The sequence below is a fragment of the Globicephala melas genome, chromosome 8 (assembly GCF_963455315.2).
Source record: "Globicephala melas chromosome 8, mGloMel1.2, whole genome shotgun sequence".
Classification (NCBI taxonomy): domain Eukaryota; kingdom Metazoa; phylum Chordata; class Mammalia; order Artiodactyla; family Delphinidae; genus Globicephala; species Globicephala melas.
Genome location: NC_083321.1, coordinates 55,300,719 through 55,316,843, shown reverse-complemented (window position 1 = coordinate 55,316,843; position 16,125 = coordinate 55,300,719). Strand labels below are relative to the sequence as shown.

General features: G+C 37.9%; 1 protein-coding gene across 7 annotated transcripts in view; it reads left to right on the top strand.

The window, feature by feature from the left end:
• Positions 1-16,125, top strand: part of NARS2 (asparaginyl-tRNA synthetase 2, mitochondrial) — a 147,891-nt gene that overhangs the window by 116,317 nt on the left and 15,449 nt on the right. For all 7 annotated transcript variants that reach the window (XR_009564928.2, XR_004034949.3, XR_004034948.3 and 4 more), the window contains exons 12-13: positions 12,571-12,668; positions 15,193-15,219. Coding sequence is in view for 4 of the 7 variants with exons in the window: in XM_060303770.2 (XP_060159753.1) it covers positions 12,571-12,668; positions 15,193-15,219 (125 nt within the window). In the remaining 3 variants the exon portion in view is untranslated. The remainder of the gene's footprint in view (positions 1-12,570; positions 12,669-15,192; positions 15,220-16,125) is intronic.

The window sequence follows — 16,125 nt, the reverse complement described above, 5'->3', positions numbered from 1 at the left end:
TGCCGCGGAGCGGCTGGGCCTGCACATCCGGAGCCTGTGCTCCGCAACGGGAGAAGCCACAACAGTGAGAGGCCTGCGTACCGCAAAAAAAAAAAAAAAAAATACTCTGCTTAAAGCAGTTCTAAGAGGGAAGTTTGTAGCAATACAATCCTACCTTAAGAAACAAGAAACATCTCAAATCAACAACCTAACCTTACACCTAAAGCAATTAGAGAAAGAAGAACAAACAAAACCCCAAAGTTAGCAGAAAGAAAGAAATCATAAAGATCATCTCAGAAATAAATGAAAAAGAAATGAAGGAAACGATAGCAAAGATCAATAAAACTAAAAGCTGGTTCTTTGAGAAGATAAACAAAATTGATAAACCATTATCCAGACTCATCAAGAAAAAAAGGGAGAAGACTCAAATCAGTAGAATTAGAAATGAAAAAGGAGAAGTAACAACTGACACTGCAGGAATACAAAGGATCATGAGAGATTACTACAAGCAAGTATATGCCAATAAAATGGACAACCTGGAAGAACTGGACAAATTCTAAGAAACGCACAACCTTCTGAGACTGAACCAGGAAGAAATAGAAAATATGAACAGACCAATCACAAGCACTGAAATTGAAACTGTGATTAAAAATCTTCTAATAAACAAAAGTCCAGGACCAGGTGTCTTTACAGGCGAATTCTATCAAACATTTAGAGAAGAGCTAACACCTAACCTTCTCAAACTCTTCCAAAATATAGCAGAGGGAGGAACACTCCCAAACTCATTCTACGAGGCCACTGTCACCCTGATACCAAAACCAGACAAAGATGTCACAAAGTAAGAAAACTACAGGCCAATATCACTGATGAACATAGATGCAAAAATTCTCAACAAAATACTAGCAAACAGAATCCAACAGCACATTAAAAGGATCATACACCATGATCAAGTGGGGTTTAACCCAGGAATGAAGGATTCTTCAATATACGCGGATCAATGTGATAAACCATATTAACAAATTGAAGGAGAAAAACCATATGATCATCTCAATAGATGCAGAGAAAGCTTTTGACAGAATTCAACACCCATTTATGATAAAAACTCTCCAGAAAGTAGGCATAGAGGGAACTTTCCTCAACATAATAAAGACCATATATGACAAACCCACAGCCAACATCGTCCTCAGTGGTGAAAAACTGAAAGCATTTCCACTAAGATCAGGAGCAAGACAAGGTTGCCCACTCTCACCACTCTTATTCAACATACTTTTGGAAGTTTTAGCCACAACAATCAGAGAAGAAAAAGAAATAAAAGGAATCCAAATCGGAAAAGAAGAAGTAAAGCTGTCACTGTTTGCAGATGACATGATACTATACATAGAGAATCCTAAAGATGCTACCAGAAAACTACTAGAGCTAATCAATGAATTTGGTAAAGTAGCAGGATACAAAATTAATGCACAGAAATCTCTGGCATTCCTATACACTAAGGATGAAAAATCTGAAAGTGAAATCAAGAAAACACTCCCATTTACCATTGCAACAAAAAGAATAAAATACCTAGGAATAAACCTACCTAAGGAGACAAAAGACCTGTATGCAGAAAATTATAAGACACTGATGAAAGAAATTAAAAATGATACAAATAGATGGAGAGATATACCAAGTTCTTGGATTGGAAGAATCAACAGTGTGAAAGTGACTCTACTACCCAAAGCAATCTACAGATTCAGTGCAATCCCTATCAAACTACCACTGGCATTTTTCACAAAACTAGAACCAAAAATTTCACAATTTGTATGGAAACACAAAAGATCCCGAATAGCCAAAGCAATCTTGAGAAAGAAAAATGGAGCTGGAGAAATCAGGCTCCCTGACTTCAGACTATACTACAAAGCTACAGTAATGAAGACAGTATGGTACTGGCACAAAAACAGACATATAGATCAATGGAACAGGATAGAAGGCCCAGAGATAAACCCACGCACATATGGTCACCTTATCTTTGATAAAGGAGGCAAGAATATACAATGGAGAAAAGACAGCCTCCTCGATAAGTGTTGCTGGGAAAACTGGACAGCTACATGTAAAAGAATGAAATTAGAACACTCCCTAACACCATACACAAAAGTAAACTCAAAATGGATTAAAGACCTAAATGTAAGGCCAGGCACTATCAAACTCTCAGAGGAAAACATAGGCAGAACACTCGGACATAAATCACAGCAAGATCCTTTTTGACCACCTCCTAGAGAAATAGAAATAAAAACAAAAATAAACAAATGGGACTTAATGATACTTAAAAACTTTTGCACAGCAAAGGAAACCATAAACAAGACGAAAAGACAACCCTCAGAATGGGAGAAATTATTTGCAGATGAAGCAACTGACAAAGGATTAATCTCCAAAATTTACAAGCAGCTTATGCGGCTCAATATCAAAAAAATAAACAACCCAATCCAAAAATGGGCAGAAGACCTAAATAGACATTTCTCTAAAGACAGATTGCCAACAAACACATGAAAGAATGCTCAACATCACTAATCATTAGAGAAATGCAAATGAAAACTACAATGAGGTAACACCTCACACCAGTCAGAATGGCCATCATCAAAAACTCTAGAAACAATAAATGCTGGAGAGGGTGTGGAGAAAAGGGAACCCTCTTGCACTGTTGGTGGGAATGTAAATTGATACAGCCACTATGGAGAACAGTATGGAGGTTCCTTAAAAAACTAAAAACAGAACTGCCATACGACCCAGCAATCCCAATACTGGGTATACACCCTGAGAAAACCATAATTCAAAAAGATTCATGTACCACAATGTTCATTGCAGCTCTGTTTACAATAGCCAGGACATGGAAGCAACCTAAGTGTCCATCGACAGATGAATGGATAAAGAAGATGTGGCACATATATACAATGGAATATTACTCAGCCATAAAAAGAAACGAAATTGAGTTATTTGTAGTGAGGTTGGTGGTCCTAGAGTCTGTCATACAGAGTGAAGTAAGTCAGAAAGAGAAAAACAAATCCTGTATGCTAACACATATATATGGAATCTAAAAAAAAAAGAAAAAAATGGTCATGAAGAACCTAGGGGCAAGACAGGAATAAAGACGCAGACCTACTGGAGAATGGACTTAAGGACACGGGGAGGGGGAAGGGTAAACTGGGACGAAGTGAGAGAGTGGCATGGACATATATACACTACCAAATGTAAAATAGATAGCTAGTGGGAAGCAGCCACATAGCACGGGGAGATCAACTCGGTGCTTTGTGATCACTTAGAGGGGTGGGATAGGGAGGGTGGGAGGGATGGAGACGCAAGAGGGAAGAGATGCGGGAACATATGTATATGTATAACTGGTTCACTTTGTTATAAAGCAGAAAGTAACACACCATTGTAAAGCAATTATACTCCAATAAAGATGTTAAAAAAAAAATACTCTGGTTAAGGCTTTCCTTCTCTGTGAAGACTTCCCTAGGTTACCCGGTCTCCTTGAGCCTTCCTTTATTCTAGATTTCTATAGTATTTAAAGAATTAGTAAAACTGATTGCATTGATCTATTTTTTGTAGTCTCTGTATAAGTTTTGCTTTCTCACATGAGGTTCTTTTTCAGGATGGTGAATGTTTTATAACCACCACAGTATATGCCACTCATTGCTCATCCCTCTAATGTGACTTCTATTCAGACAACTAATCGTTCCCTCTCATCATACCACTGACACTCTGTAATAATTGTTATGTTATTAAGCCCAGCAGACTTTTTTTTTTAAAGAAGTCTGTCTTTTACTTCACCTCTCAGCCTTATTCATCACTATTTGTGACTTTGTTATTCTTAACACTTCCTCCTTCTTTGGCTTTTGTGACAGCATTCTCCCAGTTTTCTTCCCTTCTCAGTGGGTTATTCTTTCTCAGTCTCCTATACAGGTTCATCCTCTTCTACTAAGCCACTAGATGTTGGAATTCCTCAAGCCTCCATCCTAGGTCTTCTTTTCTCTCCCCAAATGATTTCATCAGTACCCACAGCTTACTGTATATTTTCACACAATCAGAAATTTATGTTTCGAATCCAGACTTTTCCTCTGAGCTCTGGACTCATCTTATTGCTATTTACATATTGTAAAACCATCTCACACTTAACATACCCAAAACTGAACCCATGATTTCACTTCTTTTCCCCTTCTTCCACCACATTTGATTTTCTTTGAATATTCTGTGCTCATCTAATTGTGCAAGCCAGATTCCTGAGTCATCTTTGAAATCTTCCTCTCTCTCACTTCCCATACTGAAGCTATTACTAAGTTCTGTCATTTTTATACTTCTAAATAAATCTCGAATCCATCTACTTCTCTTTATTTCCACATTTGCGTTTCTGCATTAACATACCATTATCTCTTGCCCAGACTACTTCAGTAGCCTCCTGCCTGGTCTTCCTGTGTCCATTCTTTCTTCCTCTGAGTCCGTTCTCCCCATTTCAGCATGAGCTTTTAGAAAATGTAAATCTGATCATGTTCTCTCCCTTCTAAAAACCGTTCAGTGGCCTCCCATTACTCTTAGAATAAAAATCAAGATCCTTTATTTGGCCTACAAGCCCCAGTGTAGTCTGGCTGCTCCCGTCTCGTGTCTTCAGATAGGCAGGACTTTCCCTCATCACAGGATCTTTGCACATAGTCTTCCCTCAATCTAGAACAGTCTTTTTCACCTAATTTTACTTACTCTTCGGATCTCTTCTCAGTAATCATTTGCCCAGAGAAACCTTCCTTGATCCTCCAGACTGAGTCAGAGACCTGTTAGACAGTACAGTGGTACCATGTTGAATTTCAGACCCAGAACTACTAACTTTTAATCCATCATAATCCTTAACACAGTTGTAATTTTACAGTTATTTGCATGACTGTTTAATTAGTGACTCTTTTCTCTATGCCAAAGGACTTGAGGACCTTTTTTTCACTTATCAGTGTATCCTAGTGCCTAGCATAATGCCTGGGACATAGCAGGCACGTGATATCTATTTGGTGATGTGTAGGTGGGTGGATGAATGGATGGATGAATCAAGCCCAACACAGTTTTAGACCCATAGTGGAGAAGTCGTGAGAAAGTGACGTGATTTACTAAGGAATTTCCTGGGAAGCTAAAGAGCAGCTTTTACTCAAAATTTTTTGAGTGATGGCAACGTGGCATATAGGAAAGTCCAGGAGCTTTAGAATCAGGCACTCTTGGTTTCAGGTCTCAGGTCTTTGTGTTATAAACTATGTGATCTTAGATAAACCACCTAATTTCTTTGAGTCTTATTTTCCCATCTGTAAAAATAAGATGATAATATTTTCCAGGATCATGGGGATTGAATTAACCCATAGTTAATAATATATGAAAAGTACACAGCCTACTGTTAGAGGTGGTAGGTAGTCAATAAGTGTGAAGTCCCCTTTCGTTCTAAATTTTGATAAAATCTTTATTGTGTTACAGCCCAGTAACGTTAAAATGTGTGTGTGTTGCGGTGGGGGATGCCACATCATAACGTGCCATTACATAAGATTCCTTAAAAGGCAGTTCTCTCGTAGACTGCAGTCACAGATAGTACCTTTAGAAGTACCGGGAGGCCTTCATTATGACGAGTCTATTTTTTTTTTAATTTATTTTATTTATTTATTTATTTTTGGCTGTGTTGGGTCTTCGTTGCTGCACGCGGGCTTCCTCTAGTTGCAGCGAGCGGGGGCTACTCTTTGTTGCAGTGCACGGGCTTCTCATTGCAGTGGCTTCTCTTGTTGCAGAGCATGGGCTCTAGGCACACAGGCTTCAGTCGTTGCGGCACACGGGCTCAGTAGTTGTGGCACGTGTGCTCAGTAGTTGTGGCTCACGGGCTCTAGAGCACAGGCTCAGTAGTTGTGGTGCACGGACTTAGTTGCTCTGTGGCATGTGGGATCTTCCCAGCCCAGGGCTCGAACCTGTGTCCCCTGCATTGGCAGGCGGATTCTTAACCACTGCTCCACCAGGGAAGTCCCAAGTCTCTCTAATAATGTGGTCTCACAGCCTGAAACCTGAAGGCATTATAATAAACTTTAGTGTACTTTTGTAATTTATGCAGTGCTATAGCTTATAGCTTCTCAGAGCTAAATTATTAAAATATAATTTGCTTAAACTATATACAACACTGATTCATAAGCAACCTAGATTTCTTTTCAACCAACCTATATTAATATAAAGTGTCTGCTTCCATCCCTACTTTTTTTTTTCCAGTGGTGAATGAACAGGCTTTGGGTCAGCTAACTAAATTCTGTGTTTCTTTTAGTAGGGGTGCAATAACGGGTTATGAGTAGGGTTGCAACAGTTTCTGCAAAGGGTGCAATTCAATCTAAAAAAATTAAAACAGGTGTGTTTCACAGTTGCCTTCTTTAGAAAATCAAGAGAGAAGTATAGGGGAATGTGTAACCTGTGCTTGTAACATTTGGCCAGAGGTAATGAATAGTAATATGGAATATTTTTACAGGTATAGTTTCTTTTTCTTTCTTTCTTTCCCTCACCCCCTCCAAAAAACAATAATATTAATAATGGTATGCAGCATGTAATAGTGAAAAGTACACTGGACTAAGAAGTTACTAGTGCCGGGTTTGAAAGCCACCTCTCTTACTAGTTATTTTTATGGCCTTAGGCAAGTTTCTCCAATCTCTGAGCCTCAATTTCTCCCTCCATAAAACCAGAGAATTGGATTAAATGACCTACAATGTACTAACCAGCTCTAAAATTCTCTGATCTCAGGTAGCCTAAGTCTTTGCTCATTTGGATATATAAGAATAACTTGTAAATTATCAAACATATTTGATCATTTGAAGGGGACAGATCATGGGCCTAAATAAAATGAATCTAAGCAAACATGCAAAATACTATATGCCCCTGAATTTGGGTCCTGCATAAGTCCTCCAAAGGCAGGTGGCAAATATTCATTTAGGGTATTGGCTTCACAGAGAAGCCATGTGTGATTATGAAAAGTGACTGCCCAACAGTCCCTGATAGGATGCCAAGATCACCGGGTAATGTTCTAATTTTTTTAATTTTATCAGTATTACTTAGTAAATCATAAAAATTAAAGCATTAGTGGGCACTCAGTAAAGTACATATTGCGAAGTCAACTTGGAAGGGAGAGTACTCAACCAAGGGGTATCTAATGAATTTCCCTGAGCTTGGGGCTAATTAACCGACCTGCATCAAAATAACTTGACCCTCAAACCAACAGAAATAGTGATGAAGGGAATTTCCAATTTTGCCCATATCTAGGACTAATGACTAGCCTGGGAATTTATGTCGAAGTAGAAAGTATGCATTTCAGTCCATCTAAAATGCTCCCAGACTAGCCATTTTACTATCCAAAGGCCATTTTCATTCCTTGCTACATGTAGCCCATCTGCATCTTCACACTGTCGCATCTGGAAGGCTCTCTTTCCTAGCTGCACCTCATTGTTTTTAGGGGCCAGATACTATCTGTATCAGCAGTTAGAGCAAAAGCTCATAGCGGCTTAAACCACAAATTTATTTCCTGTGATTTGTGAAACAGTCTTCTTCCTTTGATAATAGTACATAATATTACTCCATTGTTGGTAGCACCTGTGAGAAACTGAATAGGGAGGTGTTCGGTTTCTGTTTTTCATCAATATTTAAAAATAGGTAGCAGAAGATGGGACATTAAACTTTTTTCCCCTCTCTTTGAAGTTAGCATAGAAGAGGTTATATATTAAATATTAAAGGCCTTGTTCCTGTCTAGCCTGTTCATTTTTTAATTCAAGGGCTGAGTTTTCTTTTCAGTACACTATTGGAATCAAAGAGTAGGAGTCAAAAGGGAGTGTCATAAATAGAGACCAGGGCTGTTCAGCTTAAATACCAACACACACTATTTCTAGACAGCATGCTGCTGTAGCTGTGTGACTTGAGCAAAATCAAAACTCATACACAGTGGAGGAAGATGTGCCAGACAGCATTCTGGCCTAGAAGATGTGCCCAAAGTGGAATAAGTCTTAAGACTAAAGAAGTTAGTGAAGGGTGTAGTAAAAATATTTCTAGCTTAAAAAAAAAAAAAAATATATATATATATATATATATAATTTGTAGCCTTCATTGAGAACTGTGTAGGAGAGTGAGAGGACAGCAGAACTAAAGTCCTTCTATTTATTTCAAGTCTCCCAAAGATGCACAGGAACACAGTGGAGATTTTAAGTGAAATTTGGTCAGCTTTGAATTAAGAGGACATTTCCCTGTGTAGCCTGTGGGTTCTCACTTCCTCATCAAGGGCAGGATTGCTCAGCCCCTGGCTCTTTAAGCTAGCTTTAGACTCCTGTAAACCACAGACCTGCCAGCCCATCTTGGCAAACTAATCACCTGCTAATGATCTGGGCAACTTGCTTGTTTTCAACCTTTTGCACTCTAACTGCCTTACCACCCGTCACTTGGCAAACACAACCAAGTTTTTCTCATTACTTCTTAAGAAATTTGTGTGAGTCGCTCCACATTTTGTACTTTGTTCACCCCTATGTCATGATTTGTATTATACCTGTATGTGCCTTTTACCTCCCCTAGAGCCCTGGAGAAACAGGCAGTTCTGTAGTAATTAGCCCAGTACTTACCAGGTGGAGACACAGATAGAAGAATCCTATCTGGAATCTCAGCCTTAACTAAGAAATGTGGAAATTGAGGGGATTGTTATAGTGATCTTTAGGGAATGCAGTATTTTTTTATATCATATCAGAAGAAAGTGCCACTCTGTGTCTACTGATGTAAATGTCATTATTTATATTTGAGGAATACTTTACTATACTATAGGTTCTCAGAAAGTGTGCAGAACCTCTAGGTAGGTTGGAAGATCTCATTATAAAAGGAAAGCAGGACGTAAACAGATCTGATATTGTTAAAGGGAAACCTAAAGTAACAGAAAAGAGAAGAAGACTATATGTAGGAAGAGAGGAGAAGAAGGCCTTTGTGGGCCTTTCTTCACCAAGAGATAAATCTATCCTTCATAAAAAAGAAATAGTAACCTGTAGTCATGGAACATTGATGAGGCATTAAGTGGAATGCCTTACTTAAAAGGTACACAGCTCCTAGGAGGGGAAGCAACTTTACTCTCCATGTCAAGAAAACATACCGGAAATTCTCCTGCCTGAGAGTGTGAATTTTCAGACCATCCAGACAAAGAAAGGACATAGATGAGGATGTCTTCCTTCTGCATGTCACAAAATTAGTAGTGATGTGGGACTTGATCTTCTAAACTTTTTATTCAACTAAAATAGACTATTTGGTAAGTTCTTTCCTACTGATAAGTTCCTTTCCCAGAGTACAGAGGAAGGAAATAGGGGAACTGCTATTCTGACCTGAATTCTAATTAACAATGAGAAATTGGTTGGGAAAGTGGAAGTGGAAGAGCCCAAGTAGGTGGGGGGAAAAGCTACCTGGTAAATTGTTTTATTATACATAAATGGTTGCTGCTCCGCCCTCGGGAGGTGGGGGCAGGGGTATTTACTTCCCTGCCCCATTGACATGAGCTTCGTGACTTGCATGTGGCTTACATTGGCCAACAATTGGGAGCAAACATGACCTACATACATTACTTCTGGACAAATGCTTTTACTACATTCTCATCGTGCTCTTTTTTCCCATCGGCCACAAGATCAGCAATACCTCAGAAAGAAGCCTTTTTTATCGTTTCAAGCCAGGATGGACATGCAGCATAAGTTTTAAAAATCCAATTCATTGATGTAAAGCAGTATTTCTCAATCGGGTTATTTTGTTCCCCCTTACCCCCACCCAGGAGACATTCAGCAATGTCTGGAGACTTTTTTGGTTGTCGTAACTAGGGGAGTATAACTGTTGGGAGATAGAGGGAAATCAAATATTAATACAAAGGAGGTTTATAATCAAAGATAAATATGAGTCTTACACTCCTCTGAAAATAGCATTAAAAAAACCTACGGTCCAAAGTTGACATAATTTAGACCTGCAAAAAATGCTAAGATCCAAAAAGGGTTTTTGCTTGTTTTAGCTGTGTTAGCAGCAGGACCAAGCAAGAAATGGGTCTCTTGTTTGATGCATCAAGGTTGCCTCACTTCCTCATCACTGGCCACCAGCCTCTGCTGGACTTCCTACTTCTTATTCTTCCGTAATAGCTGATTCCTCAGCATTTTGTTTGCTTTTGAGGCAGTGGACTTTTTTAGTTCTGGCTCTTAAAGCTTTGCAGGTACTTGCAGTACCGGAATCAATCTCTGTACACCTTTGTACCTTGGAGTTTCCCTTACTTCAAAAACGTTGAAATGATAGATTTTGAATATACCTGTCCTTTCTGACAGAGCTACACAAGGATGGAATGCTATATTTCAGGGGTCTTGGTTCCCTTAAATATTTTTGTTAAATATTTGTTAAGTTTATTAATATTAATATAGTACATTAAATGTTAGTAAACAGTGTAATTATATTAAATATTTGCTTAAATATTTTCAAGCAAAGGCCAGAGAGCCACTTGGCTGTCTGTTCTCTTCTAACCCTGATTGCCTGTAACTCCAAATTTAAAACTCTGGATTGACGTTAAGAACAAATTTTTCATCACGTGTCTCTTAGCTCGTAGCATATTTTAGCCATGTCTAAAAGCAGTATACTAGTAAATAATGATACCTGTCCTTCTGTGGCCATAAAAACTCCCTTGATCTTCTCCTTTCTCTGAGAAAAGAAGGGGTAACTGCAGGGTCCTGATTGGAGTCCAGCTCTATTAATTGTATAGCCTATGAGAATTTGCTCTTCACATTAGTAAAGCTCTCTTGTTTACCTAGCCAAAGCTGTGTGTTTCATTACCTACTATCCTGTCTGAGTCACCAAATCCACATTCTAAAATACTTGCCTGTTCATTTTAGGTCTTCAGGTTCATAGAAGAATTACTAAAATGTAGTCAACCAGCAGTGGTAGTGTGAAAAAGCCATGTTTGTACACTTACTCCTCACAAGCTTATTGAGTGGTAGGAGATTCTATAAAAGTAGAAACCATTAGTAAATTTCCATTTGCTCTCACTTTGATTCAGCTGATGGATGAAAATCATGTCTCGTGTTTTCTCTTTAATGATAGTACTGAGGATTATGTAGCATTTGGCACACATTCTTAAATTACTACATTCTTTATTTTAATTATTTATAAACTAGACATCAGTCAAAAATTCTGAAATCAGGAAACAGGAGAATGGCTTAATAGTAAAGTAAGGCAGAGTTTAAGAAAAGAGTTCATAATATAACGTGACATTTAAAGCTTAAGTGTTTTGTGTGTTATTAAATGTGTTTTATGGGTTCCTAATTTTTCATTTGTAAAATAAATCTTTTCTGAGTTTTGTGCCTTCAGCTTCAGATTCTTGGCCCTAAAAATGTCTGCCTGGTCCCCCTTTGTTCCCCCCACCCCAAAAAAAGAATTGCTAAGTCACAAAATAATATAGACAGCAAATAAACATTCTCAAAAAGTAAATATTACTAGTAAGTGAAGAGATACAAATTAAAACATCAAGCTACCATTTTCCCCTATTAAAAAATTTTTGTTGTTTTATTATGAAAGTGTAACACACCTCTATTGCAGAAAATAAGAAAATACAAATAACATCCTGTGCGTTGATCTTATTTTTTTTTTTTTTTTTTTTTGCATCTCTGATGATTTTGTTAGAACTAGTTCCTAGAACTCCTGTTGCTGAGTCGAAGCATATTGCATTTTTAAGGCTTTGATTATCTTTTGCCAAGTTGCTCACCAGAAAGGTTGTATCAGATGTACGAGAGTATTGGTCTATGCATTCTCTAATCCATATTGTTTATGTTGTTTATCTTCACCATTTTGATAACTCCGAAGTGGTATCTCTTTGTTTTAATTTGATTAATGATCAGAACATATTTTACATGTCCTAACGTACTTCAAATTAAAGAAAAACTTCAATGCCACATTATTTATAAGAGAAAAGACAGACACGCTGTCACACACACACACCCCCCTAAATGTTCAACAAAAGGAAAGAAGTTAAACTATTAAATAAACTATGATACTTCTAAACAATAAACTGTGAAGCTGTTAAAACATTAAGTATGCAAAGTATTTTTACTGACATAGGAAAAATATTTATTGAATAATATTAGCTAAGACAATTAGAATGGTAAATTTTATATGTAATTTGATCTCTGCTATACTCTTTAAGTATATAAGAAGAAAAACCTGAAAGAAAATACGCCAACATGTAATTGCTTCTGCATGCTAATAGGTGTTTTTTAATATTTCATAATTTTTAATACTTCCCACATTTTTATAATTAACATTTGTCTCACATTTGTGCAGAAAACACATTTTTGTTAAGTATACTGCATAAATGGTGCCAGAGGGGAAACTGTCCACCTGCATTTTGTATTCTAAAGGTAATATTAAACATTTGGTATTAAAACAGGGAACATGAACAGGTAACATAAATAAGATTCTGGTAAGCAGTTAAATAGCCAGTTGTCAAAATGTTAAATGTTCCACTTGCTTCAGAAGCTGACAGTTGTTGGAATGCTCTGAAAACGGAATGTTGTTTATGAGTTTTTTCCTTTTTAGGTTGCTGCTGTTGATCTTCTGGTTCCTGGAGTTGGAGAACTCTTTGGGGGAAGCCTCAGAGAAGAACGGTACCATTTCTTAGAGCAGCGATTGGCCAGGTATTGGTGAGACGTAGAAGAAACAGAATTCAGAAATTGGGGTTGGGGCACTCAAAGGCAGTCATGGCAAACTAACAGAGAATAGCGCATGGGCCGTAGCTCCTGACAGACTTGGATCTCAGATTCTGTGTGACCTTGAGCAAGTTGTTACTTAACCTCTCTGAGCTTCTCTTTCTGAAAGACTAGAACTATTATATGAAACACAATGATTTTTTGCCACTATTTGTATCTATCTCTCCCTATGGAAATAGCTTTTTTTAAAGTTAATGATAGGGCTTCCCTGGTGGCACAGTGGTTGAGAGTCCGCCTGCCAATGCAGGGGACACGGTGTTCGTGCCCTGGTCCGGGAAGATCCCACATGCCGCAGAGCAGCTGGGCACGTGAGCCGTGGCCGGTGAGCCTGCGTGGCCGGAGCCTGTGCTCTGCAACGGGAAAGGCCACAACAGTGAGAGGCCCGCGTACCGCAAAAAAAAAAAAAAAAAAAAAAAAAAAGTTAATGATAGAGGGGTTTCCCTGGTGGTGCAGTGGTTAAGAATCCGCCTGCCGATGCAGGGGACACAGGTTTGAGCCCTGGTCCGGGAAGATCCCACATGCCACAGAGCAGCTAAGCCCATGTGACACAACTACTGAGCCTGTGCTCTAGAGCCCGTGTGCCACAACTACTGAAGCCCACGCACCTAAAGCCCATGTTTCTCAACAAGAGAAGCCACCACAAAGAGAAGCCCGCACACCACAACAAAGAGTAGCCCTTGCTTGCCGCAACTAGAGAAAGCCCATGTGCAGCAACGAAGACCCAACGCAGCCAAAAATAAATTAATTAATTAAATAAATTTTTTTTAAAAAGTTAATGATAGAAAAGGAAAATTTTCCCCCTTAAAGTTTGTTCTTCACTTTGTGTGTGTGTGTGTTTAACTCTAAATTATGATTGGCAGACTCCTACAGGGCATAAGGACAGGCTCTGAACCAGGGAAAGGGTAAAGATGGAGGGAGAAAGAAACTAAAAATATCCACTAAGCTAGCATTTAGAATAAGCAGTTTTCCCTTCCTCAGGTTTTCTACTATGTAAGCATCTTGATTTAGGTATTTGAATAACTTTATTTTAACTCACTGTTTGAGACCTGGGAAATGTATCCATAAACACCAGAAAATGTTTTGGATATGAGGAGGAGGGAATCATGTTTCTAATCGAACCACCACTCCTGTATATGCATGGTCAGCCAACAACCCACAATGACTTCCTAAACTAACCAAGGTTATAAAGCTCTGTTTTCCATGGTTTCCACTTTTACTGTGCCAGACTATTTTAAAAAATGACTTTCCCATGTTGAAGGCTTAATCTTTCTCTCCAGATAATACTGAGTTTCACAGTAACCTGGAAAAGTCATGATTGTTTGACATATTTATTAAATTAGCCATTTGTTAAGACCTTCTTTTCCTAATGGAGAAATGCTTAAAAAGTTGTTGATTTTCCAAGATCCGAACCTATGAATCTGTTGAGTAACTTGGTTTTGTAATCCCAATCATTTGAACGGCTCTGTTTGGTTAGCGTCCAGAAGAAAGGGGATAAATATGTTCTGGGAGGACTCTTTTATCACATAGACTAACTCCTTAGTATTACTATAGTGTTAAAAAGTCCTGGAAAAATCGTGGAATTGAAGTGATGGTAAAACTCCTTAGATGGAAAGAATTTGAAGATTTTCTGTTTTTTTTTAAAGCACAATAAAAATCACACATGGCAAGGAACTTCATCTGTTGAAAGATTAATTGGTCTGTTTTCTTTGCTTGCTTCCTTCCTTCAGGAAACCTTTCCTCATAACATTAAATGTTTACCTAATATCTGATAATATCCAAATTTGTCTTTCCTAATGAAGTGGATATATGTGTTTACCTGTCTCAGAGATCTGTCTGTGACTTCTGTTCATGTTTTTCATATTTTTGTATATTTGAATTTTTCATAATCTTGATCACTTTGAGGTACACAGTGGTCCCAAACACTTGTAAGGGCTGAAACTAAATTTCATGAGTACTAAGAGCTTTAAGTTTTATTAACATTTCTCAAATTGGCAAAAACCAATTTGCAGCCATGTTATGAAGGCAGCCTCAGAATCTGTATTATTGTTTTAATATTGTGGAAAGAAAATTGTGTCTCTACATCACTTGTCTGTGTGTGCCTTTCAACAACCCTATATAGTAGTAATAGTACTTTTCTTATGTCACAGGATGATAAATTTATCTCAAATGAAGCCCTTCTTTTGGGCTCTGGACCATACTTCCCTTCTATAGCATTTATTATTTGATAATACCTTGGACTATTGGTTTTCTTACTATTGGTTATCCTACCTTTCTTACCACCTAATAAAGGCTCGGCTTCTTAACTGCATTGCATGTTATTTAAGAGCACAGGTTTTGGTGTGTACTTGTTTATAAAGAGCACTGTGCACACAACCCAGAATAAATGTTTGGTGATTAGTATATTTATCTTATTGCCATTCTCCGAAATAATTTTGTTGTTTTCCTTTTACAGGTCAGGACTGACAGAAGCCTACCAATGGTGAGAATGTGACCCCTGATGACTCTTATTCTACCTGTGGGTCTGAGTGTGAAATAGTTTTCACTTGTATTTCCAGGGTGCTATAGAAGAGTGTTAAAACAATGAACAGGTTCTCAGATTATTTACTCCCTTTGAGTCTTTGAAAAGTAGTAATAATAATGTCTGTCATTTATTTATTACCTATTGTGTGCCAGATAACTGTTAAAATTTTGATGTATATTGTCTCCTGTAATCATCACAACACCCTGTTAGTAAGGTACTATTCTTATTCTCTTTTTATTATCCCTCCAGGCCTGAGGCCTAGAGATGTTAACTAACTTAAGCAGGAGCACACAGTTAGAAGCATAGAGCTGGGACTTTGTTCCTAACCATTATGCTTCATTTTCTCTATGTGTGAAATTAGGAGCTTGAGCTAAGTGGTCCCTGAGGTCTCCACCAACTGTAGAAATCTAAGCTGCTTAGGGAAGATCATCTGTCTGCATTCCTAAGTTGTTCTGGTGTTCTTTATGCAGACCCTTTCTTCAAGTACTTTACAGTATGTACAAATTATTTATTTATATTTGTGTAATAAGACTCTTTCAGGATCTTAGTATAATAATACCAACAAAATTATTAATTCTTTTGCTGTCCTCAGGAGAAGGAAAGGTTAAATTACACACTTGCCTTTTCGTAATGAAGGAGCTGATTTCAGAGATGCCAAAAAGCCTAAAATTGGGTTCAAGTAATGGCCCTAGATTGCTTCATTATTTATCAGTAATGAACTTTGGCATATTTAATCTCTCTTGAGTCTTGGTTTTCTTGGCCATAAAATGGAATGATAATATCTACTTCACAGGGTTATTGTTAGGATGAAAGGAAACAATACAGGTTAAGTATCTACACAGAGTAGAAGCTGAGTTAAGTTTC